The sequence below is a fragment of the Heptranchias perlo genome, chromosome 20 (assembly GCF_035084215.1).
Source record: "Heptranchias perlo isolate sHepPer1 chromosome 20, sHepPer1.hap1, whole genome shotgun sequence".
NCBI classification, from domain to species: Eukaryota; Metazoa; Chordata; class Chondrichthyes; order Hexanchiformes; family Hexanchidae; genus Heptranchias; species Heptranchias perlo.
Genome location: NC_090344.1, coordinates 32,172,122 through 32,199,962, shown reverse-complemented (window position 1 = coordinate 32,199,962; position 27,841 = coordinate 32,172,122). Strand labels below are relative to the sequence as shown.

The 27,841-nt window shown below is 59.0% G+C and overlaps 2 protein-coding genes across 2 annotated transcripts in view; both read left to right on the top strand.

The window, feature by feature from the left end:
• The window catches only part of LOC137335684 (cytochrome c oxidase subunit 5B, mitochondrial-like), a 115,019-nt gene that overhangs the window by 85,283 nt on the left and 1,895 nt on the right, over positions 1-27,841 (top strand). The window lies entirely within an intron of this gene.
• The window catches only part of LOC137335551 (KAT8 regulatory NSL complex subunit 3-like), a 17,171-nt gene continuing 1,504 nt past the window's right edge, over positions 12,175-27,841 (top strand). Inside the window, exons 1-7 of the mRNA XM_068000868.1 lie at positions 12,175-12,573; positions 13,777-13,947; positions 17,524-17,614; positions 18,925-19,110; positions 20,286-20,417; positions 22,071-22,187; positions 22,822-22,923. Of these exons, the coding sequence (XP_067856969.1) occupies positions 12,359-12,573; positions 13,777-13,947; positions 17,524-17,614; positions 18,925-19,110; positions 20,286-20,417; positions 22,071-22,187; positions 22,822-22,923 (1,014 nt within the window). The 5' untranslated portion in view covers positions 12,175-12,358. The remainder of the gene's footprint in view (positions 12,574-13,776; positions 13,948-17,523; positions 17,615-18,924; positions 19,111-20,285; positions 20,418-22,070; positions 22,188-22,821; positions 22,924-27,841) is intronic.

The window sequence follows — 27,841 nt, the reverse complement described above, 5'->3', positions numbered from 1 at the left end:
ACTGTCTTGAGTCTTCAGACCTCAGCTAGGCCTTCTCTAAATCTTTGGACCTGTACTAGATACTGTCTTGAGTCTTCAGACCTCAGCTAGGACTTCTCTGAATCTTTGGATCTGTGCTATGTCCTATCTGGTCTTTGCTTAGGAAGAAAGCTTTGTCAGTCTGCACTTTTATCATGCACCATGGAAAGGGCTTTTGTCAGATGTGCAAAAGGGGGAGGCTACATTGATTGCTGGCTAAAAGCTTTCTTACAGGGGTCAATACAAACAGAAAATTCTGCAAGTCTGCAGTGGATCACTGAGAAGAGGGTTGATCTTTACCAGACTGAAAGGGGAAGCCAGGCGATCAACTTCATTGGACTGAAGAGGGGAGAACAACAGCTAATGGGGAGGGCTGGGCAAATTTGCTGAATATTAAGAGCGAGATAAGCTGCAAATGGGTTTGACAACTTGGCAGTGGAGTTTGTTTTAAACAGCTGGAAAGAGGCACAAGATGCGTGATGTTTTCAACGATCATCTCGGTTGGGCTGGAAAGACGAAAATGAGCGAGACGCTCCACAAAAAACAAGTCAAACGTTAAAGGGAGCAAATGGTCACGGTTTGCAGTGTCTGAAGTCGGTGTTTGGATCAGACAAACCGTGGGAAGGATTCAGAGCGTTTGGTACGATACCAAACCAGAACATACCCCTAAAAGGCAAAAGGCTCCACTTGTGCAGTTAACAAACGAGGTAAGAGACAGTGTCAAACTATAAGAAAAGGCTTGCACAAATGCAAGGGGAAGTGGAAATCCAGCGGTCTGGGAGAGCTATAAAGGGCAACAGAAAAAATGGCCAAGGGGAATGTGGGTCCATTGATCACGGATGCTGTTGAGACTGCAATGGACAATAAGGAAATGGCAGACTTGTTAACTGAATATTTTGTATCTGTTCTCACAGTGGAGGAAGAGGTCAAAATACGAGTGCTTCAGGTTAATCTAAAAATAAGTCAAGGCGAAGAACTTAGTGGGAATTGTGTCTTTTGAATTGGAAAATTGCAAATGTCCATCCATTATTTAAGAAGGGACGGAGGGAGGGAGAAACCAGGTAACTGCAGACATGCCCATTTAACATCATAAGAAATAGGAGCAGGGGTAGGCCAATCGGCCCCTCGAGCCTGCTCCGCCATTCAATAAGATCATGGCTGATCTGATCCTAACCTCAAATTTAAATTCATGTCCAATTTCCTGCCCGCTCCCCGTAACCCCTAATTCCCTTTACTTCTAGGAAACTGTCTATTTCTGTTTTCAATTTATTTAATGATGTAGCTTCCTGGGGCAGTAAATTCCACAGACCTACTACCCTCTGAGTGAAGAAGTTTCTCCTGATCTCAGTTTTGAAAGAGCAGCCCCTTATTCTAAGATTATGCCCCCTAGTTCTAGTTTCACCCATCCTTGGGAACATCCTTACCGCATCCACCCGATCAAGCCCCTTCACAATCTTATATGTTTCAATAAGATCGCCTCTCATTCTTCAGAACTCCAATGAGTAGAGTCCCAATCTACTCAACCTCTCCTCATATGTCCACCCCCTCATCCCCGGGATTAACCGAGTGAACCTTCTTTGTACTGCCTCGAGAGCAAGTATGTCTTTTCTTAAGTATGGACACCAAAACTGTATGCAGTATTCCAGGTGCGGTCTCACCAATACAATTTGTGGGGAAGTTACTGGAATCTATCATTAAGGACTGCGTGACACCATTTGGACAAGTATGAGCTGATGAGAGTCAGCATGGATGTGGGAAGGGTAGGTCACGTCTGATTAATCTAGTTGAATTTTTTGAGGAGGTCACTAACATGGCGGATAGGGGAGTGTCTATGGACGTTATCTACGTGGACTTCCAAAAGGCATTTGATAAAGTTCCGCACGAGATTATTAGCAAAAATAAAAGCACGCAGAGTTGGAGGCAAACTTGTGACATGAGTTGGGAGGTAGGGGGTATGGGGAATGTACTCTGATTGGCGGGTTGTGAGAAGTGGTGTTCCCCAGGGATCTGTACTGGGGCCTCAGCTTTTCACCTTATATATCAGTGACTTGGTTGAAGAAATAGAGTTGTATATCCATGTTTGCAGATGACACCAAGTTAGGAGGCGTTCAATGTGGGGAAAGTGTGAGATCCAATTTGGATCCAAGAAAGACACATCAGAATATTTCCTTAATGGCGAGAGACTCGGAACTTTGGAGAGGGGGGGGCAGAGGGATTTGGGTGTGCGTGTACACACATCACTCGAAGCTAGTGGACAGGTAGCTGTAAAGTAATCAGAAAGGCTAGTGGAATGCTGGCATTTAACTCAAGGAGGTTGAAATCCAAAGGGAAGGTAGCTGTGCTTCAGTTGTATAATCTTATCTGGAGAACTGCGTTCAGTTTTGGGCACCGAACCTCAGAAAGGATATATTGGCCTCAGACGGGGTGCAGTGCAGATTCACCATAGAGAAGGTACAGCACAAAAGGGGGCCATTCGGCCCATCGTGTCTGCATCGTGCCCATTCTAATCCCACCTTCCAGCACCCGGTCCGTAGCCCTGCAGCTTTACAGCACTTTAGGTGCAGGTCCAGGTACTTTTTTAACACCAGCATTAGAGGGTTAAAAATAAGGACAGGTCGCATAAAATTGAGGTGTTTAAAATGATGAAAGGATTCAATAGGGTAGATACAGAGAAACTATTTCCTCTGGTGGGGGAGTTCAGAACAAGGGGGCAAAATCTTAAAAGGAAGAGCAAGCCCATTTAGGAATGAAATCAGGAAGCACTTTGTCACACAAGGGGCAGTGGAAATCTGGTACACTCGCCCCCCCAAAAAAGCCATTGATGCTGGGGGTCAATTGAAATTTTAAAGACTACGATCGATAGGTTTTTGTTAGGGAAGGGTATCGAGGGATATGGAGCAACGGTGGGTAAATGGAGTTGAGGTCCAGATCAGCCACGTTCTGATTGAATAGCGGAACAGGCTCGGGGGGCTGAATGGCCTCCTTCTGCTCCTATGATCAGAGGGTTGGAGGGTGCCGATGGGAGGCTGAGATAGATGGACATTCTTGTCCCAAAGCAAAGTTGGCAGTACCAGATTGAATCATGCCTTAAGTTGAGGCACAGTTGGTTGGGACTGGCCCTGGAAGTTCTCACCAATGATTCTGGACCCCATGAAGTCTCATGGTTTCAGGTCAAACAAGTTCGGGGAAACCTGGTCACCACTTCTGCTCTCACTCAGATGACGTATCAGAACTGGAGGAAGCACTGGGGGAAACGAGGGCACAGGATGTACCCTGGGTCAGGGTCTTCAATGTCCATCACCAAGAGTGGCTCGGTCGTACCACCAGTGACCGAGCTGGCCGAGGCCTGAAGGACACGGCTGCCAGACTGGGCCTGAATCAGGTGGTGAGGGAACCAACCTGAGGAAGTCACCGACTCGACCTCATCCTCATCAATCTACCTGCCGCAGACATATCTGGCCTTGATCGCACTGGTAGGGGTGACCGCAGTCTGCGTGCAGAGTCCCAGCTCCGCTGAGGGCATCCCTCATTGTGCAGTGTGGCACTGCCACTGTGCTAAAGTGGGACAGACTAAGTACAGATCAAGCAGCTCGAAGCTGGGCATCCATGAGGTGCTGTGGGTCAGCAGCAGTAGAACTGTACACCAGCACGATCTGTAATCTCGTGGCCTGGCACATCCCTTACTCGTTGATCACCAAGCCAGCAAGTCAATCCTGGTTCAATGCCAAGTGTAGAAAGGCATATTTGGAGCAGCACCAGGGATACCTTAGAATGAAGTGATTATACCCCCTCGAGTTTGCCATCTCACGTGGCCTCTATTCCTATCATCTCAATCACAGACAAGGCCATCTCTGATCACTTCCTTACATCCCTCACGACCCCACTTCTCTGTCCGCCTCTAGACAATCACTTATACCAGCACTTTCAAACTCCCAACTGTCCTCCGTCGGTTCTCTGTTCACCACAATACTTTTGCAGCTATCGATCTGCTCAATCGCACTCTCGCCTCCGCCTTTGATGCTCTTGTCCTCAATAAAACCCTTACTCTCTCCCATCACGGTCATTCCCCCTGGTACACCCCCCATCTTTGCTCCCTTAAGTCTAAGGGGAGCAGACTTATGGTACACCACACGTGGTTTAGCCATTCATCGCCAGATCAGGCTGGACCACGTAAAGCATTATGGGGTCCTGCTCTCCTCTGCCAAAATTGTTCACTATTCCAGATCATCCTGCAAAGCAAAGATAACCCCCGGCTTCTCTTCACTACAAACAGGTCTTCTTAAACCCCTCTCCCCGCCCTCCTCCACCCTCCCCTCCAACAAAAAGTGTGAGGAGCTCATGGACTTCTTTGTCACTAAGCCCATCTGTTCAGCTGCCTCTGCCTCTTCCCTCCCTTCTCCTAGTCCACCAAGCCAAACTTCCCCTATGGTCCCCCCTGCCCTAGCCCTCAACTCACATCTTTCTCTAGTTTCTCTCCTATCTCCCCTCACACCCTCTCTGAGCTCATCTTGACCATGAGACCCACCTCCTGCCCCTTGACCCTATTCCCACTAAAATGTTGACCACCCAACTTCCCTTCCTGGCCCCCATGTTAGCTGATATTGTTAACGGTTCCCTCTCCTCAGGTATTGACTCCCTCTCCTTCATATCTGCTGTCATTACCCCCCTCCTCAAACAACCCACCCTTGACCCTCTGTCCTTGCATCTGCCTCATCTCCAACCTCCCTTTCCGCTCCAAAGTCCTTGAACATGTTGTCACCTCTCAAATCCGTGCACATCTTTCCCGCAGCTCCAAGTTTGAATCCCTCCAATCAGGTTTCCACCCTGCCACAGTACTGAAACGGCCCTTATCAAAGTCACAAATGACATCCTCTGTGACTGTGGTAAACTATCTCTCCTCCTCCTTCTCGACCTGTCTGCAGCCTTTAACTCAATTGATCACACCATCCTCATCCAACACCTCTCCTCCGTCATCCAACTGGGTGGGACTGCGCTCGCCTGGTTCCATTCTTATCTATCCAGTCGTAGACAGAGAATCTCCTGCGATGGCTTCTCCTCCCGCTCCTGCACCATTACCTCTGGAGTCTCCCAAGGATCTATCCTTGGCCCCCTCCTATTTCTCATCTACAAGCTGCCCCTCGGCGACACCATCCGAAAACACGACGTCAGGTTCCACATGTATGCTGATGACACCCAGCTCTACCTCACCACCACCTCTCTCGACCCCTCCACTGCCTCTGCTTGTCTGATCCAGGACTGGATGTCGGACAAGCAGCGTGAGAAAAATCCGATGGCCCTCTCAGTCATCCGTGTGAGAGCACTGATAAATTGCATCAACTGAGTTGCCCTGACAAAGAGGGCAGCGGTGACTTGCTTTATACGTGAGTGCATAGCCAATTGGTTGATCTGGCAAAAATCCCCCGTGCCTGCCCGGTATGAGCCTGTGGCATAAACGTTATGGGCTGCAGTCACTTTCTGTGCCCCGGTGGGAACCGTGGCGTGGACCTCGGGCGCGGAGAGCGGCCCTGGGTCTATGGAGGTGGTGAGGTGTCGTCAGCGAACATGTGGAACCTGATGTTCGGCTGATGTTGCCGAGGGGCGGCATGTCGATGAGAGATAGCAGTCTGAGGAGTTGCATTATGGGGCGAGCTCAGGATGTTTGACTCCCCGCCGATTTCGGGAAGTGGGCGTTGGACCAATCAGAGCTGGCTCTGGCGCACAGCATCTCTGATTGGTCCAAATGTCTGAGAAATCGGCAGGGATTCGAACATCACCTGTGCTGAGCTTACCTCGTAATCCGCCGCCTCCCGCTGTGCGAGGCTGCATTGCGAGCTCCTGTACTTGTCAGTTTAGGTCAGCCCGTCCTCTGATAATCTCATCTTCCCCACCTCCCCCCCTCACCACCTCCATAGACCCAGGGCCGCTCTCCGCGACCGAGGTCCACACCACGGGGCACAGAAAGTGACTGCAGCCCTTAACGTTTATGCCACAGGCTCATTCGAGGGACTTTTGCCAGATCAACCAATTGGCTACGCACTCATGTATAAAGCAAGTGACCGCTGCCCTCTTTGCCAGGGCAGCTCAGTTTATGCAAGTTGACGGTGCTCTCACACGGATGACTGAGAGGGCCATCAGATTGTTCAGCATTGCCGGATTCCCCAGGGATTTGGGGGCGTTTGATTGCTCCCGTGTGGCAGTGTGTGCCTCAAATGTGAACCCCTCATATTTATCGGGGCCACAAAGGCTTCTCTTCCCTAAACAGGCAGTTCATGCGCGATGACGGTCGCAGCTTCTGGGACGTGAATTCACCACATACTGGGAGCGGTCACGATGCTTTTATACTTTGTCCGTACAGCGTCTCCGCTCTCTTTCATCAGCAGAGGGCAAGGGGCAGGATGGGTGTTGGGTGGCAAGAGATACCCGCGGCTCCCATGGCTTCGGAGGGGCACCAGTGCTGCAGAGGAGCATTACAACGACGCTCATGTGGAGATCAGAGAATGAAATGAGCACAAAGGAGGGTTCCAGTACCTGGATAGATATGGGAATGCCTTCCAAATGTGGCCAGCACTGTCTTGGTAAGTGGGAGCATGTCATGTGCTTCACTGCGATCAGGAAAGGACTGACGGTCGATGTCCCAGAGGGCCTGATGATGACACTGGTGATGGTAGATGTCCCAGGGGAGGCCAGAGGGCCTGATGATGACACTGGTGATGGTAGATGTCCCAGGGGAGGCCAGAGGGCCTGATGGTGACACTGGTGATGGTAGATGTCCCAGAGGGCCTGATGATGACACTGGTGATGGTAGAAGGCCCAGAGGAGGCCAGAGGGCCTGATGATGACACCGGTGATGGTAGATGTCCCAGAGGAGGCCAGAGGGTCTGATGATGACACTGGTGATGGTAGATGTCCCAGAGGGCCTGATGATGACACTGGTGATGGTAGATGTCCCAGAGGAGGCCAGAGGGCCTGATGGTGACACTGGTGATGGTAGATGTCCCAGAGGGCCTGATGATGACACTGGTGATGGTAGATGTCCCAGAGGAGGCCAGAGGGCCTGATGGTGACACTGGTGATGGTAGATGTCCCAGAGGGCCTGATGATGACACTGGTGATGGTAGAAGGCCCAGAGGAGGCCAGAGGGCCTGATGATGACACCGGTGATGGTAGATGTCCCAGAGGGCCTGATGGTGACACTGGTGATAGTAGATGTCCCAGAGGAGGCCAGAGGGCCTGATGGTGACACCGGTGATGGAAGATGTCCCAGAGGGCCTGATGGTGACACTGGTGATAGTAGATGTCCCAGAGGAGGCCAGAGGGCCTGATGATGACACTGGTGATGGAAGATGTCCCAGGGGAGGCCAGAGGGCCTGATGATGACACTGGTGATGGTAGATGTTCCAGAGGAGGCCAGAGGGCCTGATGGTGACACTGGTGATGGTAGATGTCCCAGGGGAGGCCAGAGGGCCTGATGATGACACTGGTGATGGTAGATGTCCCAGAGGAGGCCAGAGGGCCTGATGGTGACACTGGTGATGGAAGATGTCCCAGAGGAGGCCAGAGGGCCTGATGATGACACCAGTGATGGTAGATGTCCCAGGGGAGGCCAGAGGGCCTGATGATGACACTGGTGATGGTAGATGCCCCAGAGGAGGCCAGAGGGTCTGATGATGACACTGGTGATGGTAGATGTCCCAGAGGAGGCCAGAGGGCCTGATGGTGACACCGGTGATGGTAGATGTCCCAGAGGAGGCCAGAGGGTCTGATGATGACACTGGTGATGCTGTAGACCTGGCCCATGAGAACAGGAGGCAGGAGGCTGCTCGACACCTGACTGACTCACTCATTTGACACCCATTGGCTGATGAATGGAGCACTGGAACAAGATCTGTCCACCTCAATCCAACCTCACAACGAGCCCTCACATCGCGGGTCTCAACATCAACCCATCACCTCTTCCCCGTGGTCACACACGGGGAACTGAACACCAAGCACTCTTCACCTCAAAAATATTCCACTGGTTTATTCCAAGTATTTATGGAACCCTCTGTCACTGTGCTCACCCTCGAGAACCCGCCAGCTTTTCTCTGCCCTCTCTTAACGCTGCTCCGACCTGCGATCCGAGATGTCGTTGGCCGCTGGAAAATATTATGGGATGGAGGTGGCCCTTCTCTTCGGAGGTCCCGAGGCCTGGGATGTACAAGGGTGACAAGACTGGCTCTTTATCACGAGCTCCTCGGCCAACCTGGCCCCGCAAAGGCGAAGGCAGCCGACGGGAGTGCTCCTCTGTGCCAGCTGCCGTGAGGGAACGCAGCCTCTGGGGCGCCCAGACCAGCTACTGGGAACAGGAGTCTGGTTACCAGCGGTCAGTGGAAGATCGGCTACAGAGCTCTGGTCAGGCCCCATCTGGAGACTGCGTTCAGTTCTGGGCACCGCACCTCAGGAAGGATATATTGGCCTTGGAGGGGGGCGCGGTGCAGATTCACCAGAATGATCGTAGAATCGTAGAAATTCACAGCACGGCAGGCGGCCATTCGGCCCATCGTGTCTGTGCCGGCCGAGAACGAGCCATCCAGCTTAATCCCACTTTCCAGCTCTTGGTCCTTAGCCCTGTAGGTTGCAACACTTCAAGCACACATCCAAGTACTTTTAAATGTGATGAGGGTTTCTGCCTCTCCCACCCTTTCAGGCAGTGAGTTCCAGACTCCCACACCATGATACCGGGGCTGAAAGGGTTAAATTACGAGGACAGGTTGCATAGACGAGGCTTGTATTCCCTTGAGTATAGAAGATTAAGGGGTGATCTAGTTGAGGTGTTGAAAATGATTAAAGGATTCGATAGGGTCGATAGAGAGAAACTATTTCCTCTGGTGGAGGGAGTCCAGAACAAGGGGGCATAACCTTAAAATTAGAGCTAGGCCGTTCAGGGGTGATGTCAGGAAGCACTTCTTCACACAAAGGGGAGTGGAAATCTGGAACTCTCTCCCCCAAAAAGCTGTTGAGGCCGGGGGTCAATTGGCAAAGGTATTAAGGGTTATGGAACCAAGGTGGGAACCAAGATGGAGTTAAAATGCAAATCAGCTATGATCTAATTGAATGGCGGAACAGCCTTGAGGGGCTGAATGGCCTCCTCCTGTTCCTATGTTCTCACGGAATCAGAAAGGTCCTTCAATCCCTGAGAATCTCCTGCAATCCCTCCAAAATGCTGCTCTGTACACTTTGCATTCTTATTAACATTGACTTCTGCACATCGTCCTCCAAGACCTGCAATCCCTCATTCGGTGCCTCCAGATTGAGTTGACTGGTCTGCCTGGGTCTCCTATGCAGCGGGGGGAAGGTTTGCAGATGTTCCTGCAGCTGCCACTTTCTCCAGGCCGCCCTGCAATGAGCTGAGCCCACCCCTCCCGGTTGTTGGCGCACATCAGGGCAGCTAATCCCCCGCCATCTGCCGCACATCCTGGGAGAGAGCCTCCAGATGTGGCTGCTGTTCTGCCAACATCGTTCTCTCCATCATCCATTTGCAGCTGGCGGCGGAGGGCGGGGCTAACTTATCTTTTGCCTCTGTTCGACGACCAAACAGACTCCATTGCCACATCTCCACCCTCTGGCTTCCTTTGTGCTCTGTGTCTCCCCAGGTGTCAATCCCTCGTCCATCTGTACCCAGTCGAATGGGTGTCGCTGGGCGGCTGAGCTCAAGGGAGAGGCTGGACGATAGAGTTGTCTTCTGCCAGAGTTGAAGCCAGGTATTACCATTGCTTCCTCTTCATGTGGTGTCAAAGAAAACATAGAAAATAGGAGGAGGAGTAGGCCATTCGGCCCCTCGAGCTTGCTCTGCCATTCAATATGATCACGGCTGATCCTCTATCTCAATACCATGTTCCCGCTCTCTCCCCATACCCCTTGATGCCTTTTGTGTCTAGAAATCTATCCAGCTCCTTCTTAAATATATTCAGTGACTTGGCCTCCACAGCCTTCTGTGGTAGAGAATTCCACAAGTTCACCACCCTCTGAGTGAAGAAATTTCTCCTCATCTCAGTCCTAAAAGTCCTACCCTGTATCCTGAGACTATGACCCCCTCGTTCTGGACCCCCCCCCCCCCCCCAGCCAGGGGAAACATCCTCCCTGCATCTAGTCTGTCTAGCCCTGTCAGAATTTTATATGTTTCAATGAGATCCTCTCTCATTCTTCTAAACTCGAGTGAATACAGGCCGAGTCGACCCATACAGGCCGAGTCGACCCAATACAGGCCCAGTCGACCCAATACAGGCCCAGTCGACACAATACAGGCCGAGTCGACCCAATACAGGCCCAGTCGACCCAATACAGGCCGAGTCGACCCAATACAGGCCGAGTCGACCCAATACAGGCCCAGTCGACCCAATACAGGCCCAGTCGACCCAATACAGGCCCAGTCGACCCAATACAGGCCCAGTCGACCCAATACAGGCCCAGTCGACCCATGTCAAATGCCAGATGTTGGCACGTTCTCCCCTGGTCGCCAGTTGCAGCACTCCCTCAGTACTGGACTGCCTAGATATTTGTGTTCAAGTCTCTGGAGTGGCATTTGAACTGACGACCTTCTGACTCAGAGGCAAGAGTGCGACCCACTGAGCTAAGGTTGACACAACTGCCAGTGTTGAAGCCAGTTATTACCATTGCTTCCTCTTCATGTGGCCAGATGTTGGCACACTCTGGCGGCCAGGCGATCCCTGAAAGGCAATGATTGACTTGCTCTGGGGAAGAGCCGTGTGCTTCTCTGTCAATCAGTTACGAGCCCTCTTATTCACCTGAAAACACTCTTACCTTTGCTGTCCGAGTGAGGTCATCAAACTCCTTCCAACGCTGCACGGAGGGCTCCATGGAGTGAGAGAGGGTCCCACTCACGCCCCCACCCCTTGTCCACCTGACACGATTTAAATTTCCGGTTTCAGCGGGGGTAAGTTCATTCCGCCGCACTTACCCCGGTGCGATGGATTTCCAGGAATTTCCAGTCCTTCACGCTGCCCGCTCGAGCCTGCACACTCTGACGCCAAGAGTGGCAATCTCATCTCCTCCTCCACCTTCACCGAGAGCAACTCACTCGGGAGCAGGAGCGGAAAGGCCGTTCACGGCCTCGGGACGGCCCGAAGCGCTTCACGGCCGCTGGAGTACTTTCGAAGTTCAGTCACTGTCGTGATGTAGGAAACACAGCGGTCAGTTTATGCACAGCAAGATCCCACAAACGGCAGTGGCCGGACAATCTGTTTGGAGGCGTCGGTTGAGAGACAAACGTTGGCCGGGACACTGGGGCGAACTTCCCTGCTCTTCCTCGAAGGGGGGGAGGTGGGATCTTTTACCAGCAGGGAGGGGATGGAAGTATGGGGAAAAAGGGAGGGATCGGGATTGTGGAGAGGGGCCGCTGGCGGCGCTGTTCGGGGAGCGGCCGCGGGCGGCGCTGTTTGTGGAGGTCGGGGAGCGGCCGCTGTTCGGGGAGCGGCCGCGGGCGGCGCTGTTTGTGGAGGTCGGGGAGCGGCCGCTGTTCGGGGAGCGGCCGCGGGCGGCGCTGTTTGCGGAGGTCGGGGAGCGGCCGCTGTTCGGGGAGCGGCCGCGGGCGGCGCTGTTTGTGGAGGTCGGGGAGCGGCCGCTGTTCGGGGAGCGGCCGCGGGCGGCGCTGTTTGCGGAGGTCGGGGAGCGGCCGCTGTTCGGGGAGCGGCCGCGGGCGGCGCTGTTTGTGGAGGTCGGGGAGCGGCCGCGGGCGGCGCTGTTTGCGGAGGTCGGGGAGCGGCCGCTGTTCGGGGAGCGGCCGCGGGCGGCGCTGTTTGCGGAGGTCGGGGAGCGGCCGCTGTTCGGGGAGCGGCCGCGGGCGGCGCTGTTTGCGGAGGTCGGAGAGCGGCCGCTGTTCGGGGAGCGGCCGCGGGCGGCGCTGTTTGCGGAGGTCAGAGAGCGGCCGCTGTTCGGGGAGCGGCCGCGGGCGGCGCTGTTTGCGGAGGTCGAGGAGCGGCCGCGGGCGGCGCTGTTTGTGGAGGTCGGGGAGCGGCCGCGGGCGGCGCTGTTTGCGGAGGTCGGGGAGCGGCCGCTGTTCGGGGAGCGGCCGCGGGCGGCGCTGTTTGCGGAGGTCAGAGAGCGGCCGCTGTTCGGGGAGCGGCCGCGGGCGGCGCTGTTTGCGGAGGTCGAGGAGCGGCCGCGGGCGGCGCTGTTTGCGGAGGTCGGGGAGCGGCCGCTGTTTTTATTTCTCTCCCCGAGGCCTGAGTTGAAGCCTCGGCCTCAGAGTGAGTGAGAAGCCCGGGAGCCGAGGCGGTGTAGCAGCGGCGGCGGCTCTTCCTCTTCCCCCTCACGGAGGCGGAGGCCCCGCCGGTCAGGCTCGATGTGCTGCCGGGGCAGCGAGCGGGACCTGCAGAGCTCGGCCCGGCGGATGGGCGCCTCCCTCCTGCTGCAGCTGTCGGCCCACGAGCGGGAGCTCGACCTGGTTTTCCTCGACCACAGCTACGCCAAACCCTGGAGCGCCCACCCGGAGGCCAGCAGCTCACGGCCGGCCCGCCTGCTCTTCGTCACCCCGCGGAGGCACCAGGACAGCAGCAGGTGAGGGGCCGAAGGGCCTGGGGGCAAGAGGGTGTGGGAAGGGGGGGCATCGACTGCCAAACAGCGCAGACCCACTGTACCCCCCTCTTCCCCCCCCCTCCCTCCCTCCCCCCCCCCCCCCCCCTCTCCCCCCCCTCCCCCCCCCCTCCCCCCCCCCTCCCCCTCTCCCCCCCTCTCCCCCTCTCCCCCCCTCTCCCCCCTTCGCGTCGCCCCCCCTCCCCCCTTCGCGTCGCCCCCTCTCCCCCCTTCGCGCCCCCTCTCCCCCCTTCGCGCCCCCTCTCCCCCCTTCGCGCCCCCTCTCCCCCCTTCGCGCCCCCTCTCCCCCCTTCGCGCCCCCTCTCCCCCCTTCGCGCCCCCTCTCCCCCCTTCGCGCCCCCTCTCCCCCCTTCGCGCCCCCTCTCCCCCCTTCGCGCCCCCTCTCCCCCCTTCGCGCCCCCTCTCCCCCCTTCACGTCGCCCCGTCACTGTGAACAGTTCTGGTCTCCATATTATAAAAAGGATATGGAGGCACTGGAGAAGGTGCAAAAAAGATTTACTCGGACGATATCAGAACTGAGAGGTTGTAACTATCAGGAAAGGTCGAACAGGCTGGGGGTCTTTTCACTTTTTAAAAAAAAAACAAGGCTGAGGGGCGGCCTGATAGAGATCTTAAAGATTATGAAAGGGTTTGATAGGGTAGACGTAGAGAAGATGTTTCCACTTGTGGGGGAGACCAGAACTAGAGGCCATAAATATAAGATCGTCACTGATAAACCCAATCGGGAATTCAGGAGAAACTTCTTTCCCCAGAGAGTGGTGAGAATGTGGAACTCGCTCCCACAAGGAGTAGTCGAGACGAATAGCAGAGATACATTTAAGGGGAAGCTGGATAAACACACGAGGGAGAAAGGAATAGAAGGATATGCTGATAGGGTGAGATGAAGAGGGGAGGGAGGAGGCTCGTGTGGAGCATAGACCAGTTGGGCCGAATGGCCTGTTTCCGTGCTGTAAATACGATGAAAGGCTGTGTAATCTTCCATGGGAACGTGGCTCAGTTTCCACCCCAGTGCTCGCCTACTGCACAGTGGTATCACAGTACGGGACAGCACAGGGGGAAGGCCATTTGGCCCGTCGTGCCTGTGCCGGCTCTTTGGAAGTGCTGCCCAATTGGTCAGTTGCCTGCGATTAATGATGGGATGCTCTCCTGGCCTGCTGTGTTTTGCAGCGATTGTGAGGTGACGGTCGACGTGGAGTCGGTGGTCCCAACACCGACCCCCCTGTACGACAACCAGAAGGCCCGGAGTGTGATGAACGAGTGCGAGCGCCATGTCATCTTCGCCAGGACAGACACCGACGCCCCCCTGCCGCCCGACGACTGGGAGGACCACATCAACCGGTGGGTACCGATGACTCCTGGGATCGAGCAGTGTCGAGAGACGATGATCCCGTCACGACAGCCCTCGGTGTGGGTGCATTGAGACTGTCTTGCACACTCGGGTCTGATGTGGCGTTTCAAAACGATCGGATCGGATCCCAGAGTGTGTCGTCAATCAGGCCTTTTTATTGTCTGTGTGGCATCTCGGCAGAACCTCTCGTAACACGAGTGTGCACTGCGTCTCGTCGTTTTTGCTGTTAGAATGGGCCGCAGCGCCTACCACATCCCCCATCCCCCAGTCTGATCCACACAGACCCCGTCCCCCCCAGTCTGATCCACACAGACCCCGTCCCCCCCAGTCTGATCCACACAGACCCCCGTCCCCCCCAGTCTGATCCACACAGACCCCGTCCCCCCCAGTCTGATCCGCACAGACCCCGTCTCCCCCAGTCTGATCCGCACAGACCCCCGTCCCCCCCAGTCTGATCCGCACAGACCCCGTCCCCCCCAGTCTGATCCGCACAGACCCCATCCCCCCCAGTCTGATCCGCACAGACCCCACCCCCCCAGTCTGATCCGCACAGACCCCACCCCCCCCAGTCTGATCCGCACAGACCCCGTCCCCCCCAGTCTGATCCGCACAGACCCCGTCCCCCCCAGTCTGATCCGCACAGACCCCGTCCCCCCCAGTCTGATCCGCACAGACCCCGTCCCCCCCAGTCTGATCCGCACAGACCCCGTCCCCCCCCAGTCTGATCCGCACAGACCCCGTCCCCCCCAGTCTGATCCGCACAGACCCCGTCCCCCCCAGTCTGATCCGCACAGACCCCGTCCCCCCCAGTCTGATCCGCACAGACCCCGTCCCCCCCAGTCTGATCCGCACAGACCCCGTCCCCCCCAGTCTGATCCGCACAGACCCCGTCCCCCCCAGTCTGATCCGCACAGACCCCACCCCCCCCCAGTCTGATCCGCACAGACCCCGTCCCCCCCCAGTCTGATCCGCACAGACCCCGTTCCCCCCCAGTCTGATCCGCACAGACCCCGTCCCCCCCAGTCTGATCCGCACAGACCCCGTCCCCCCCAGTCTGATCCGCACAGACCCCGTCCCCCCCAGTCTGATCCGCACAGACCCCGTCCCCCCCAGTCTGATCCGCACAGACCCCGTCCCCCCCCAGTCTGATCCGCACAGACCCCGTCCCCCCCAGTCTGATCCGCACAGACCCCGTCTCCCCCAGTCTGATCCGCACAGACCCCGTCCCCCCCAGTCTGATCCGCACAGACCCCGTCCCCCCAGTCTGATCCGCACAGACCCCGTCTCCCCCTGTCTGATCCAGACAGACCCCACCCCCCCCAGTCTGATCCAGACAGACCCCACCCCCCCCAGTCTGATCCGCACAGACCCCACCCCCCCCCCAGTCTGATCCGCACAGACCCCACCCCCCCCCCAGTCTGATCCACACAGACCCCACCGCCCCCAGTCTGATCCGCACAGACCCCGCCCCCCCCAGTCTGATCCGCAGAGACCCCGCCCCCCCCCAGTCTGATCCGCACAGATCCCACCGCCCCCAGTCCTGATCCGCACAGACCCCGTCCCCCCCCAGTCTGATCCGCACAGACCCCGTCCCCCCCCCAGTCTGATCCGCACAGACCCCACCCCCCCAGTCTGATCCGCACAGACCCCGCCCCCCCCAGTCTGATCCGCACAGACCCCGCCCCCCCCAGTCTGATCCGCACAGACCCCGCCCCCCCCAGTCTGATCCGCACAGACCCCACCCCCCCCAGTCTGATCCGCACAGACCCCGTCCCCCCCAGTCTGATCCGCACAGACCCCGTCCCCCCCAGTCTGATCCGCACAGACCCCGTCCCCCCCAGTCTGATCCGCACAGACCCCGTCTCCCCCTGTCTGATCCAGACAGACCCCACCCCCCCCAGTCTGATCCGCACAGACCCCACCCCCCCCAGTCTGATCCGCACAGACCCCACCCCCCCCAGTCTGATCCGCACAGACCCCGCCCCCCCCAGTCTGATCCGCACAGACCCCGCCCCCCCCAGTCTGATCCGCACAGACCCCGCCCCCCCCAGTCTGATCCGCACAGACCCCGCCCCCCCCAGTCTGATCCACACAGACCCCGCCCCCCCCAGTCTGATCCACACAGATCCCACCGCCCCCAGTCTGATCCGCACAGACCCCGTCCCCCCCCAGTCTGATCCACACAGACCCCGTCCCCCCCCAGTCTGATCCGCACAGACCCCACCCCCCCAGTCTGATCCGCACAGACCCCGCCCCCCCCAGTCTGATCCGCACAGACCCCACCGCCCCCAGTCTGATCCGCACAGACCCCGTCCCCCCCAGTCTGATCCGCACAGACCCCGTCCCCCCCAGTCTGATCCGCACAGACCCCGTCCCCCCAGTCTGATCCGCACAGACCCCGTCCCCCCCCAGTCTGATCCGCACAGACCCCGTCCCCCCCAGTCTGATCCGCACAGACCCCGTCCCCCCAGTCTGATCCGCACAGACCCCGTCCCCCCAGTCTGATCCGCACAGACCCCGTCCCCCCCAGTCTGATCCGCACAGACCCCGTCCCCCCCAGTCTGATCCGCACAGACCCCGTCCCCCCCAGTCTGATCCGCACAGACCCCGTCCCCCCCAGTCTGATCCGCACAGACCCCGTCCCCCCCAGTCTGATCCGCACAGACCCCGTCCCCCCCAGTCTGATCCGCACAGACCCCCGCCCCCCCCAGTCTGATCCACACAGACCCCGCCCCCCCCAGTCTGATCCGCACAGACCCCGTCCCCCCCAGTCTGATCCGCACAGACCCCGCCCCCCCCCAGTCTGATCCGCACAGACCCCGTCCCCCCCAGTCTGATCCGCACAGACCCCGTCCCCCCCAGTCTGATCCGTACCCACCCCATCCCCCCCCAGTCTCATCCATACTTAACCTATCTCCTTTGTTTTGTTAGATACATATCATATTCCACCTCTCTAATATCGTCTGTCTCCGCCTCTGATTCAGCTCATTTGCTGTTGAAACCCTCATCCATGCCTTTGTAACCTCCAGACTCCACTATTCCAATGCTCTCCTGTCCGGCCTCCCATCTTGTTACCCTCTGTAGTCTTGAGCTCATCCAAAACTCTGCTGCCCCGTATCCTAACTCGCACCAAGTCCCGTTCACTTCATCACCCCCTGTGCTCGTTGACTTACATTGGTTGACAACGCCTCGATTTTAAAATTCTCATCCTCGTGTTCAAATCCCTCCATGGCCTCTCCCCCTCCTATCTCTGTAACCTCCTCCAGCCCTACAACCCCTCCGAGGTCTGGCCTCTTGCACAACCGCCATTTCCTTCGCTCTGCCATTGGCGGCCGTGCCTTCAGCTGCCTCGGCCCTAAGCTCTGGGAATCCCTCCCTAAACCGCTCCGCCTCTCTCTCCTCCTTTAAGATGCACTTTAAAACTCACCTCCTCACCTGTCCTATTATCCTCCTTATGTGGCTCGGTGTCACGTTTTGTCTGGAAACGTTCCTGTGAAGCGCCTTTGGGACGTTTCGCTCCGTTAAAGGCGCTATATAAATGCGAGTTGTTGTTCTCTCCTCTCCAGGTTGGGGTGGACGGCAGCACAGAACAAACTGTTCAACAAGATCGTGAAGGCCTTGCAGTCGGACCGGCTGGCGAGACTGGCGAACGAGAGGGTGAGTGCCGCAAGGCGACCGGTTTGCTGGGCCGATCCCCGGCGGCACCGTGAAATTGGAGCCTCGCAGAACGTTTGGCGGTCGGAGCTGTAACTCTCGCCCCTATTTATAAAGCCCAGGATCCCGTATGCTTTTTTAACCAATTTCTCAACCTGCCCTGCCACCTTCAACGATTTGTGTACATATACCCCCAGATCTCTCTGTTCCTGTACCCCTTTTAGAGTTGTACCCTCTAGTTTATATCGCCTCTCCTCGTTCTTCCTACCGAAATGCATCACTTCGCATTTCTCTGTGTTAAATTTCATCTGCCATGTGCCCGCCCATTCCACCAGCCTGTCTGTGTCCTCTTGAAGTCTATCACTATCCTCCTCACTGTTCACTACACTTCCAAGTTTTGTGTCATCTGCAAATTTGGAATTTGTGCCCTGAACACCCAAGTCCAAGTCATTAATATATATCAAGAAAAGCAGTGCTCCTAGTACCGACCCCTGGGGAACACCACTGTAACCTCCCTCCAGTCCGAAAAACAACCGTTCACCACGGTTCCTGTTCACTCTCCGTTAACCTGCTGGAAATCGAATGGGGACAGGATCGTGCTGAGCCGCGATGCCGCATATAGTCAAATAGCTGACTGCTCGCCACCCAGACTCGCGCGTGAAGAGCTGGTGGATGAGGCACTGGAGAGTTGCTGGCTTTTTCCAGGCTCACTTGAGATTAACAGTGCCCTTGTGGAGGGGAGGGGGAGTGGGGGGAGGGTGGGGGCTTGGCAGAGTTCCCTGCTCCTGATGACTATGCAGTAACCATGCTGGCATTCGAATGTTTGTCGACGTCAAACTGGGGACAGGAGCCTGCTGAGCCACGATGCCCCATGTGGTCGAATATCTGGCCGCACGCCATCCAGACTCGCACGTGAGGAACGGGCGGGCAGGTGAGGCGTTGGAGAGCCGCTGACTTTTCCCAGGCTCCGCCCTGGATTAGCCTCAGCGCCCTGGAGCTGGGGAGGGGAGGGCAGGGCCTCCTGCTCCTGCTCCTGCTCACGATCCTGTTGCCCTGCTGGAAATCGAATGGGGACAGTGTGGTGCTGAGCGGTGATGCCTCTGTAGTCGAATAGCGGACCGGCTGCCCCCCCCCCCCCCCCCCCAGACTCGCGCGCGAAGAGGCATGGGAGAGCTGCTGACTTTTCCCGGGCTCGCTCGGGGGGGGGGGGGGAAAGGTGTGCGATAGAAACGCAGGGCGATCCGACAGTCGTTCCCGGCGATGACGTGAGGCCCTCGATCGGCACGCTGTGAAACGAGCGCTCTTTCCCTCAGGCCAGCAACGAGCCGGTGCTGCGGAGAATCGCGGTGGACAAGTGCGCTCGGAGGATCCGCCAGGCCCTCGCCAGCCTGAACTGGGACACCAAGCTGACGCAGTGGCTGCACACGACGCTGGTGGAAACACTGAGCCTGCCCATGCTGGCGGCCTACTTGGACGTGCTTCAGACCCTCAAGTGCAAGGTACGGTGGAGGTGCGACACTTAATGCTCGGGGATTCCACCGCGCTTCGCTTCTGGAGAGAAAGAGACTCCCGTTTACAGCGCCTCTCACGACATCAGGGCGGCCCAAAACACTTTGCAGCCAATGAAGTACTTTTGAAATGCAGTCACTGTAGGAAACGCGGCAGACAAATTTCTCACGGCAAGCTCCCACACCAGCAGTGCGATAAATGGCCCGATAATCTGTATTTTAGCGATGTTGGTTAAGGGATAAATGTTGGCCAGGACACCGGGGAGAACTCCCCCCTGCTCTTCTTCCAATAGCGGCCGTGGGATCTTTGACGTCCACCTGAGAGAGCAGACGAGGCCTCGGTTTAACGTCTCATCCGAAAGACGGCACCTCCGACAGGGCAGCACTCCCTCAGTACTGCAGTGGGAGTGTCGGCCCTGGATTATGTGGTCAAGTCTCTGGAGCGGGGCTCGAACCCGCGACCTTCTGACTCAGAGGCGCGAGTGCTGCCCGCTGAGCCACGGCCGACACCAGCACGTTATTCAAAGTCCCAATCGCAAAAAGCAGTTGAAGGTCGTGGGGCTTAAAACCCCCCACTCCAGAGACTTGAGACCCACGCTCCAGGCTGATGCTCCCAGTGCAGTACGGAGAGGAGTGCTGCACTGTCAGAGGTACCGTCCTTTAGGCGAGCAGTTAAACCGAGCCTGTAATAAAAGTTCCGCCTCCGGGTACATTGATCCCGCACGAGTTCAGTTAGTGACAGGCCAGCACGTTGGCACAAGAGATTGTGTCAATCATGGGCAGTTGCCTCCCATCCGAAACGCCCTGTCTCTCAATCTTGTACAGCGTCACTACCCTTTGCCTGCCCCCTATCATTCTAGCTCCAACCCCTCTGCGTCTAATCTACCTAAACTTTCTATCGGTATCCCCAACCCTCAATGTTGATGTGCCGCACGCCTAATTAATGCAGGCTACCTTGTCCCCATTAACCTTAAAACCCTGCTCCCCACACCACGCACTTAGCATTTCTCCCATCCTCACTGCAATACACTGGCCACGCGGTATTCCACATTGTTGAGCTGTCCCCGAGCTCCCTGACTGTACTTTGAACCTGTCGACGTATCTTAAGTTTGGACTCACCTGCCGCCCTCACTTCCCCGCTCCTCTTTGTGCACGTCTCCCGACAGGTCCCGACTCTGATCGATAAAATGATCATCTCGTCGACCGTGAAGTCAGGAGCCGCTGGGGCTGAAGCCCTGTCTTTGCTGTTGAAACGGCCGTGGGACCCTGCGGTGGGAGTGCTGTCTCACAACAAACCCGTGAGTAATTTATCCTGGCTACCAAATCCTCCGCTGCACGCACAGGCCTGAGGTGGGGGGGGGGGGGGGGGAGGGAGGGTGCCGATGGGGGCTACGCCCATTGTGAACCATGTGTGTTGCATTGACGTAGACAGTGCACGGAGCGCTGGTATCTGATGTGTTTCGGGTGCAGGTGTTGTTCTGTACAGCTCTGCAGCAACGAATAGAGGGAGCGCAGGGATCAGCAAGTTTCTCTTTCATCCTTGGGATGTGGGCATCGCTGGCGAGGCCGGCATTTATTGCCCATCCCTAATTGCCCTTGAGAAGGTGGTGGTGAGCCGCCTTCTTGAACCGCTGCAGTCCGTGTGGTGACGGTTCTCCCACAGTGCTGTTCGGAAGGGAGTTCCGGGATTTTGACCCAGCGACGATGAAGGAACGGCCGATTTATGTCCAAGTCGGGATGGTGTGTGACTTGGAGGGGAACGTGCAGGTGGTGTTGTTCCCTCACCTGCCGCCCTCGTCCTTCTAGGTGGTAGAGGTCGCGGGTTTGGGAGGTGCTGTTGAAGAAGCCTTGGCGAGTTGCTGCAGTGCATCCTGTGGACGGTACACACTGCAGCCACGGTGCGCCGGTGGTGAAGGGAGTGGATGTTTAAGGTGGTGGATGGGGTGCCGATCGAGCGGGCTGCTTTGTCCTGGATGGTGTCGAGCTTCTTGAGTGTTGTTGGAGCTGCACTCATCCAGGATAGTGTTTGGATGAAGATAGTCAGCAGTCGGGTGGGGGACAGACCAATCCCAGTTGACGCTGCAGTTGCAACAGGACAAACTTCCTTGGAGAAACTCTTTAGCCTGGCCGTTTTAATAAACTTGACTTGTATTGCAGTGAGTTTAGACGATTGAGGGGTGATCTAATCGAGCTATTTAAAATGCTGAAAGCATTCGATTGGGTCGATAGAGAGAAACTATTTCCTCTGGTGGGGGGAGTCCAGAACAAAGGGGGCAGAACCTTAAAATTAGAGCCAGGCCGTTCAGGGGTGAAGTCAGGAAGCACTTCTTCACACAAAGGGGAGTGGAAATCTGGAACTCTCTTCCCCCAAAAGGCTGCGGATGCTGAATTGGAGCTTTCAAGACTGAGATCGATGGAGAGGAATTGCCCAGCGGTACTTCCTGTGGTACTTTGCCTCTCCCAGGAGATGGGCGTTGGTGGGAGTGATCGTGTGCAGAGATTACACCATGACGGTGTGGGACAGGCTCGACGGATCAGCTGGCCTTTCCCTGTCCTTCATTTTTGTAGGTGTGTCAATGTTTTCACACAGCGGGGTATTGGAACAGGGAATGCTTGACCACGAGTGGGGGGGTGGGGCTATTGAGGCAGGACTGCGACATCAGTTCAAAGGGAATTGGAGAAGGATATAACAAGGACGCAGGGGAAAGGCGGGAAAATGAGAGCAGACAGCTTCAGATGAAAAGCACAAGAACAACGGGCCAAATGGCCTCCTCCTCCGCTAAGTTAACGAACTGAATTTGCAGTTAAGTTCCTGTTTTGTCCCGTCGGAGGGGCTGGAGTCACTGGGTGCAGCTGGTTCATTTTACTAACACCGTAGCACTGAAGCCACTGGACGTAACGGACAGAATGTTCCACTCGGCCCCTTTTAATTCTGCCCCTTTCTCCTGCAGAGTAAGATCCCAGGTTCTCCGCTCTTGCTCGTCACTCCCAGCGGGCCCACGAATAACATGGCGTCTGCGTCTCGACGGAATCGGTTCTGGCTGTCCCAGCTGTCTTGTTTGGGAAAGGTTGGTCTTGTTGTCATGACTCTGTTCTGCGTGGTGTTACTTCACCGGCGGATAAAAGGGGAAGGAAATAATGCGACACTGGGAGTCGAGGTCAGCACGGTAACCATCGCAGCTTGAGATATGGGCACGTTAATGAGTTAACTACTGCCTCCCGTGTCTCTGCCCGTCGCCATGGGCAGCTGTAACCATGGGGGGACGGTCACCCTGCGGGATGGGGTCTGCCGCTGCAGTGTGGTGGGGGGGGAGTGGGGTCTGTTGCATGTTGTGGGGAGCTGTTGCCCTGAGGGTGGGGGTGGTGTGCAGAGAGAAAGAGAGTCTGCCATGGGGGTGGGGGGAGCTGTCGCCACGGGCGATTGGGGGGGCTTGTCCCTGACTCGCTGTGTGGGCTTGAAAAAAAATAAGAAGCAGGAGACCATCGAGAGCTCGAGTCTCCTGTCTTGTGCCTTGCAGACAGCCCCGAGGCTGGATGTTGGAAGTGGGTGATTGCTGGCCGATGCAGACGAGCAAAAAGCACCGGGCGGGGGTTGAAGGAGAACATATTCGAACTCTGGTGCGCCGACTGTTAAACTAGCAGCCAGTGCACTGGCTGTGCTGGGTGTTCACTGAGGTTTCATTGGAGCATCTTGGCTTGCAGGTTATCCCTGTCACCATGCACATTGTAAACGGGGGCTCAGGAGTGAGTGTGTCGCAGTGTCTGGAGCACATGATCGGGGCCATCCGAGCAAAGATCCTTGAGGTAAGTGAAGTGCAGCCCAGGACGACCCACTCGGCATTTCTTGGGCACTGGTTTTACATTGTTCCATTTTCCTGCTCTTTTGCCTTCATATTTTAAATCCACAGATTTATGTTCGTGATAATGGCCCACTGCTGCCGTCGTCCCCATCCCCCTCCCTCTCGCTCGCTCTGCTGCCATCGTCCCCCTCCCCCTCCCTCTCGCTCGCTCTGCTGCCATCGTCCCCCTCCCTCTCCCTCTCGCTCGCTCTGCTGCCATCGTCCCCTCCCTCTCGCTCGCTCTGCTGCCGTCGTCCCCCTCCCTCTCCCTCTCGCTCGCTCTGCTGCCATCGTCCCCCTCCCTCTCCCTCTCGCTCGCTCTGCTGCCGTCGTCCCCCTCCCCCTCCCTCTCGCTCGCTCTGCTGCCATCGTCCCCCTCCCTCTCCCTCTCGCTCGCTCTGCTGCCGTCGTCCCCCTCCCCCTCCCTCTCGCTCGCTCTGCTGCCATCGTCCCCCCTCCCTCTCCCTCTCGCTCGCTCTGCTGCCGTCGTCCCCCTCCCTCTCCCTCTCGCTCGCTCTGCTGCCATCGTCCCCCTCCCCCTCCCTCTCGCTCGCTCTGCTGCCGTCGTCCCCCTCCCTCTCCCTCTCGCTCGCTCTGCTGCCGTCGTCCCCCTCCCTCTCGCTCGCTCTGCTGCCGTCGTCCCCCTCCCCCTCCATCTCGCTCGCTCTGCTGCCGTCGTCCCCCTCCCCCTCCCTCTCGCTCGCTCTGCTGCCGTCGTCCCCCTCCCCCTCCCTCTCGCTCACTCTGCTGCCATCGTCCCCCTCCCTCTCCCTCTCGCTCACTCTGCTGCCGTCGTCCCCTCGCCCTCCCTCTCGCTCACTCTGCTGCCGTCGTCCCCCTCCCTCTCCCTCTCGCTCGCTCTGCTGCCGTCGTCCCCCTCCCCCTCCCTCTCGCTCACTCTGCTGCCATCGTCCCCCTCCCCTCCCCCTCCCTCTCGCTCACTCTGCTGCCATCGTCCCCCTCCCTCTCCCTCTCGCTCACTCTGCTGCCGTCGTCCCCCTCCCCCTCCCTCTCGCTCGCTCTGCTGCCATCGTCCCCCTCCCCCTCCCCCTCCCTCTCGCTCACTCTGCTGCCATCGTCCCCCTCCCTCTCCCTCTCGCTCACTCTGCTGCCATCGTCCCCCTCCCTCTCCCTCTCGCTCACTCTGCTGCCATCGTCCCCCTCCCCCTCCCTCTCCCTCTCGCTCACTCTGCTGCCATCGTCCCCCTCCCTCTCCCTCTCGCTCACTCTGCTGCCATCGTCCCCTCCCCCTCCCTCTCCCTCTCGCTCACTCTGCTGCCATCGTCCCCCTCCCCCTCCCCCCTCCCTCTCGCTCGCTCTGCTGCCGTCGTCCCCCTCCCTCTCCCTCTCGCTCACTCTGCTGCCGTCGTCCCCCTCCCCCTCCCTCTCGCTCGCTCTGCTGCCATCGTCCCCCTCCCTCTCCCTCTCGTTCACTCTGCTGCCATCGTCCCCCTCCCCCTCCCTCTCGCTCTGCTGCCGTCGTCCCCCTCCCTCTCCCTCTCGCTCGCTCTGCTGCCGTCGTCCCCTCCCCCTCCCTCTCGCTCTGCTGCCGTCGTCCCCCTCCCTCTCCCTCTCGCTCGCTCTGCTGCCGTCGTCCCCCTCCCTCTCCCTCTCGCTCGCTCTGCTGCCGTCGTCCCCCTCCCCTCCCTCTCGCTCGCTCTGCTGCCGTCGTCCCCCTCCCCCTCCCTCTCGCTCGCTCTGCTGCCGTCGTCCCCCTCCCCCTCCCTCTCGCTCGCTCTGCTGCCGTCGTCCCCCTCCCCCTCCCTCTCGCTCGCTCTGCTGCCATCGTCCCCCTCCCTCTCCCTCTCGCTCACTCTGCTGCCGTCGTCCCCCTCCCCCTCCCTCTCGCTCGCTCTGCTGCCGTCGTCCCCCTCCCCCTCCCTCTCGCTCGCTCTGCTGCCGTCGTCCCCCTCCCTCTCCCTCTCGCTCGCTCTGCTGCCGTCGTCCCCCTCCCCCTCCCTCTCCCTCTCGCTCACTCTGCTGCCGTCGTCCCCCTCCCCCTCCCTCTCGCTCACTCTGCTGCCGTCGTCCCCCTCCCCCTCCCTCTCCCTCTCGCTCACTCTGCTGCCGTCGTCCCTCTCCCCCTCCCTCTCGCTCACTCTGCTGCCGTCGTCCCCCTCCCCCTCCCTCTCGCTCACTCTGCTGCCATCGTCCCCTCCCCCTCGCTCACTCTGCTGCCATCGTCCCCCTCCCTCTCCCTCTCGTTCGCTCTGCTGCCGTCGTCCCCCTCCCTCTCCCTCTCGTTCGCTCTGCTGCCGTCGTCCCCCTCCCCCTCGCTCACTCTGCTGCCATCGTCCCCCTCCCTCTCCCTCTCGCTCACTCTGCTGCCGTCGTCCCCCTCCCCCTCGCTCACTTCTGCTGCCGTCGTCCCCCTCCCTCTCCCTCTCGCTCACTCTGCTGCCGTCGTCCCCCTCCCTCTCCCTCTCGCTCACTCTGCTGCCGTCGTCCCCCTCCCTCTCCCTCTCGCTCACTCTGCTGCCGTCGTCCCCCTCCCTCTCCCTCTCGCTCACTCTGCTGCCGTCGTCCCTCTCCCTCTCCCTCTCGCTCACTCTGCTGCCGTCGTCCCCCTCCCTCTCCCTCTCGCTCGCTCTGCTGCCGTCGTCCCCCTCCCTCTCCCTCTCGCTCACTCTGCTGCCGTCGTCCCTCTCCCTCTCCCTCTCGCTCACTCTGCTGCCGTCGTCCCCCTCCCTCTCCCTCTCGCTCACTCTGCTGCCGTCGTCCCTCTCCCTCTCCCTCTCGCTCACTCTGCTGCCGTCGTCCCCCTCCCTCTCCCTCTCGCTCACTCTGCTGCCGTCGTCCCTCTCCCTCTCCCTCTCGCTCACTCTGCTGCCGTCGTCCCCCTCCCTCTCCCTCTCGCTCACTCTGCTGCCGTCGTCCCCCTCCCTCTCCCTCTCGCTCACTCTGCTGCCATCGTCCCCCTCCCTCTCCCTCTCGCTCACTCTGCTGCCGTCGTCCCTCTCCCCCTCCCTCTCGCTCACTCTGCTGCCGTCGTCCCCCTCCCTCTCCCTCTCGCTCACTCTGCTGCCGTCGTCCCCCTCCCTCTCCCTCTCCCTCTCGCTCACTCTGCTGCCGTCGTCCCTCTCCCTCTCCCTCTCGCTCACTCTGCTGCCGTCGTCCCCCTCCCTCTCCCTCTCGCTCACTCTGCTGCCATCGTCCCCCTCCCCCTCCCTCTCGCTCACTCTGCTGCCATCGTCCCCCTCCCCTCCCTCTCGCTCGCTCTGCTGCCGTCGTCCCCCTCCCTCTCCCTCTCGCTCACTCTGCTGCCGTCGTCCCCCTCCCTCTCCCTCTCACTCACTCTGCTGCCGTCGTCCCCCTCCCTCTCCCTCTCACTCACTCTGCTGCCGTCGTCCCCCTCCCCCTCCCTCTCCCTCTCGTTCACTCTGATGCCATCGTCCCCCTCCCCCTCCCTCTCGCTCGCTCTGCTGCCGTCGTCCCCCTCCCCCTCCCTCTCCCTCTCACTCACTCTGCTGCCGTCGTCCCCCTCCCTCTCCCTCTCACTCACTCTGCTGCCGTCGTCCCCCTCCCCCTCCCCCTCCCTCTCGCTCGCTCTGCTGCCATCGTCCCCCTCCCTCTCCCTCTCGCTCGCTCTGCTGCCGTCGTCCCCTCCCCCTCCCTCTCCCTCTCGCTCGCTCTGCTGCCATCGTCCCCCTCCCTCTCCCTCTCGCTCGCTCTGCTGCCGTCGTCCCCCTCCCCCTCCCTCTCCCTCTCGCTCACTCTGCTGCCATCGTCCCCCTCCCCCTCCCCCTCCCTCTCGCTCGCTCTGCTGCCGTCGTCCCCCTCCCCCTCCCTCTCGCTCGCTCTGCTGCCGTCGTCCCCCTCCCCTCTCCCTCTCGCTCACTCTGCTGCCGTCGTCCCCCTCCCCCTCCCTCTCGCTCACTCTGCTGCCATCGTCCCCCTCCCTCTCCCTCTCGTTCACTCTGCTGCCATCGTCCCCCTCCCTCTCCCTCTCGCTCGCTCTGCTGCCGTCGTCCCCCTCCCCCTCCCTCTCGCTCACTCTGCTGCCATCGTCCCCCTCCCCTCCCCCTCCCTCTCGCTCGCTCTGCTGCCGTCGTCCCCCTCCCCCTCCCTCTCGCTCACTCTGCTGCCATCGTCCCCCTCCCCTCCCTCTCGCTCGCTCTGCTGCCGTCGTCCCCCTCCCCCTCCCTCTCGCTCACTCTGCTGCCATCGTCCCCCTCCCTCCCTCTCGCTCGCTCTGCTGCCATCGTCCCCCTCCCCCTCCCTCTCGCTCACTCTGCTGCCATCGTCCCCCTCCCCCTCCCCCTCCCTCTCGCTCGCTCTGCTGCCGTCGTCCCCCTCCCCCTCCCTCTCCCTCTCGTTCACTCTGCTGCCGTCGTCCCCCTCCCCCTCCCTCTCGCTCACTCTGCTGCCATCGTCCCCCTCCCCCTCCCTCTCGCTCACTCTGCTGCCATCGTCCCCCTCCCCCTCCCTCTCGCTCGCTCTGCTGCCGTCGTCCCCCTCCCCCTCCCTCTCGCTCACTCTGCTGCCATCGTCCCCCTCCCCCTCCCTCTCGTTCACTCTGCTGCCGTCGTCCCCCTCCCCCTCCCTCTCCCTCTCGCTCACTCTGCTGCCGTCGTCCCCCTCCCCCTCCCTCTCCCTCTCGCTCACTCTGCTGCCGTCGTCCCCCTCCCTCTCCCTCTCGCTCACTCTGCTGCCATCGTCCCCCTCCCCCCTCCCTCTCGCTCGCTCTGCTGCCGTCGTCCCCCTCCCTCTCCCTCTCGCTCACTCTGCTGCCGTCGTCCCCCTCCCCTCCCCCTCCCTCTCGCTCACTCTGCTGCCGTCGTCCCCCTCCCTCTCCCTCTCGCTCACTCTGCTGCCGTCGTCCCCCTCCCCCTCCCCCTCCCTCTCGCTCACTCTGCTGCCGTCGTCCCCCTCCCTCTCCCTCA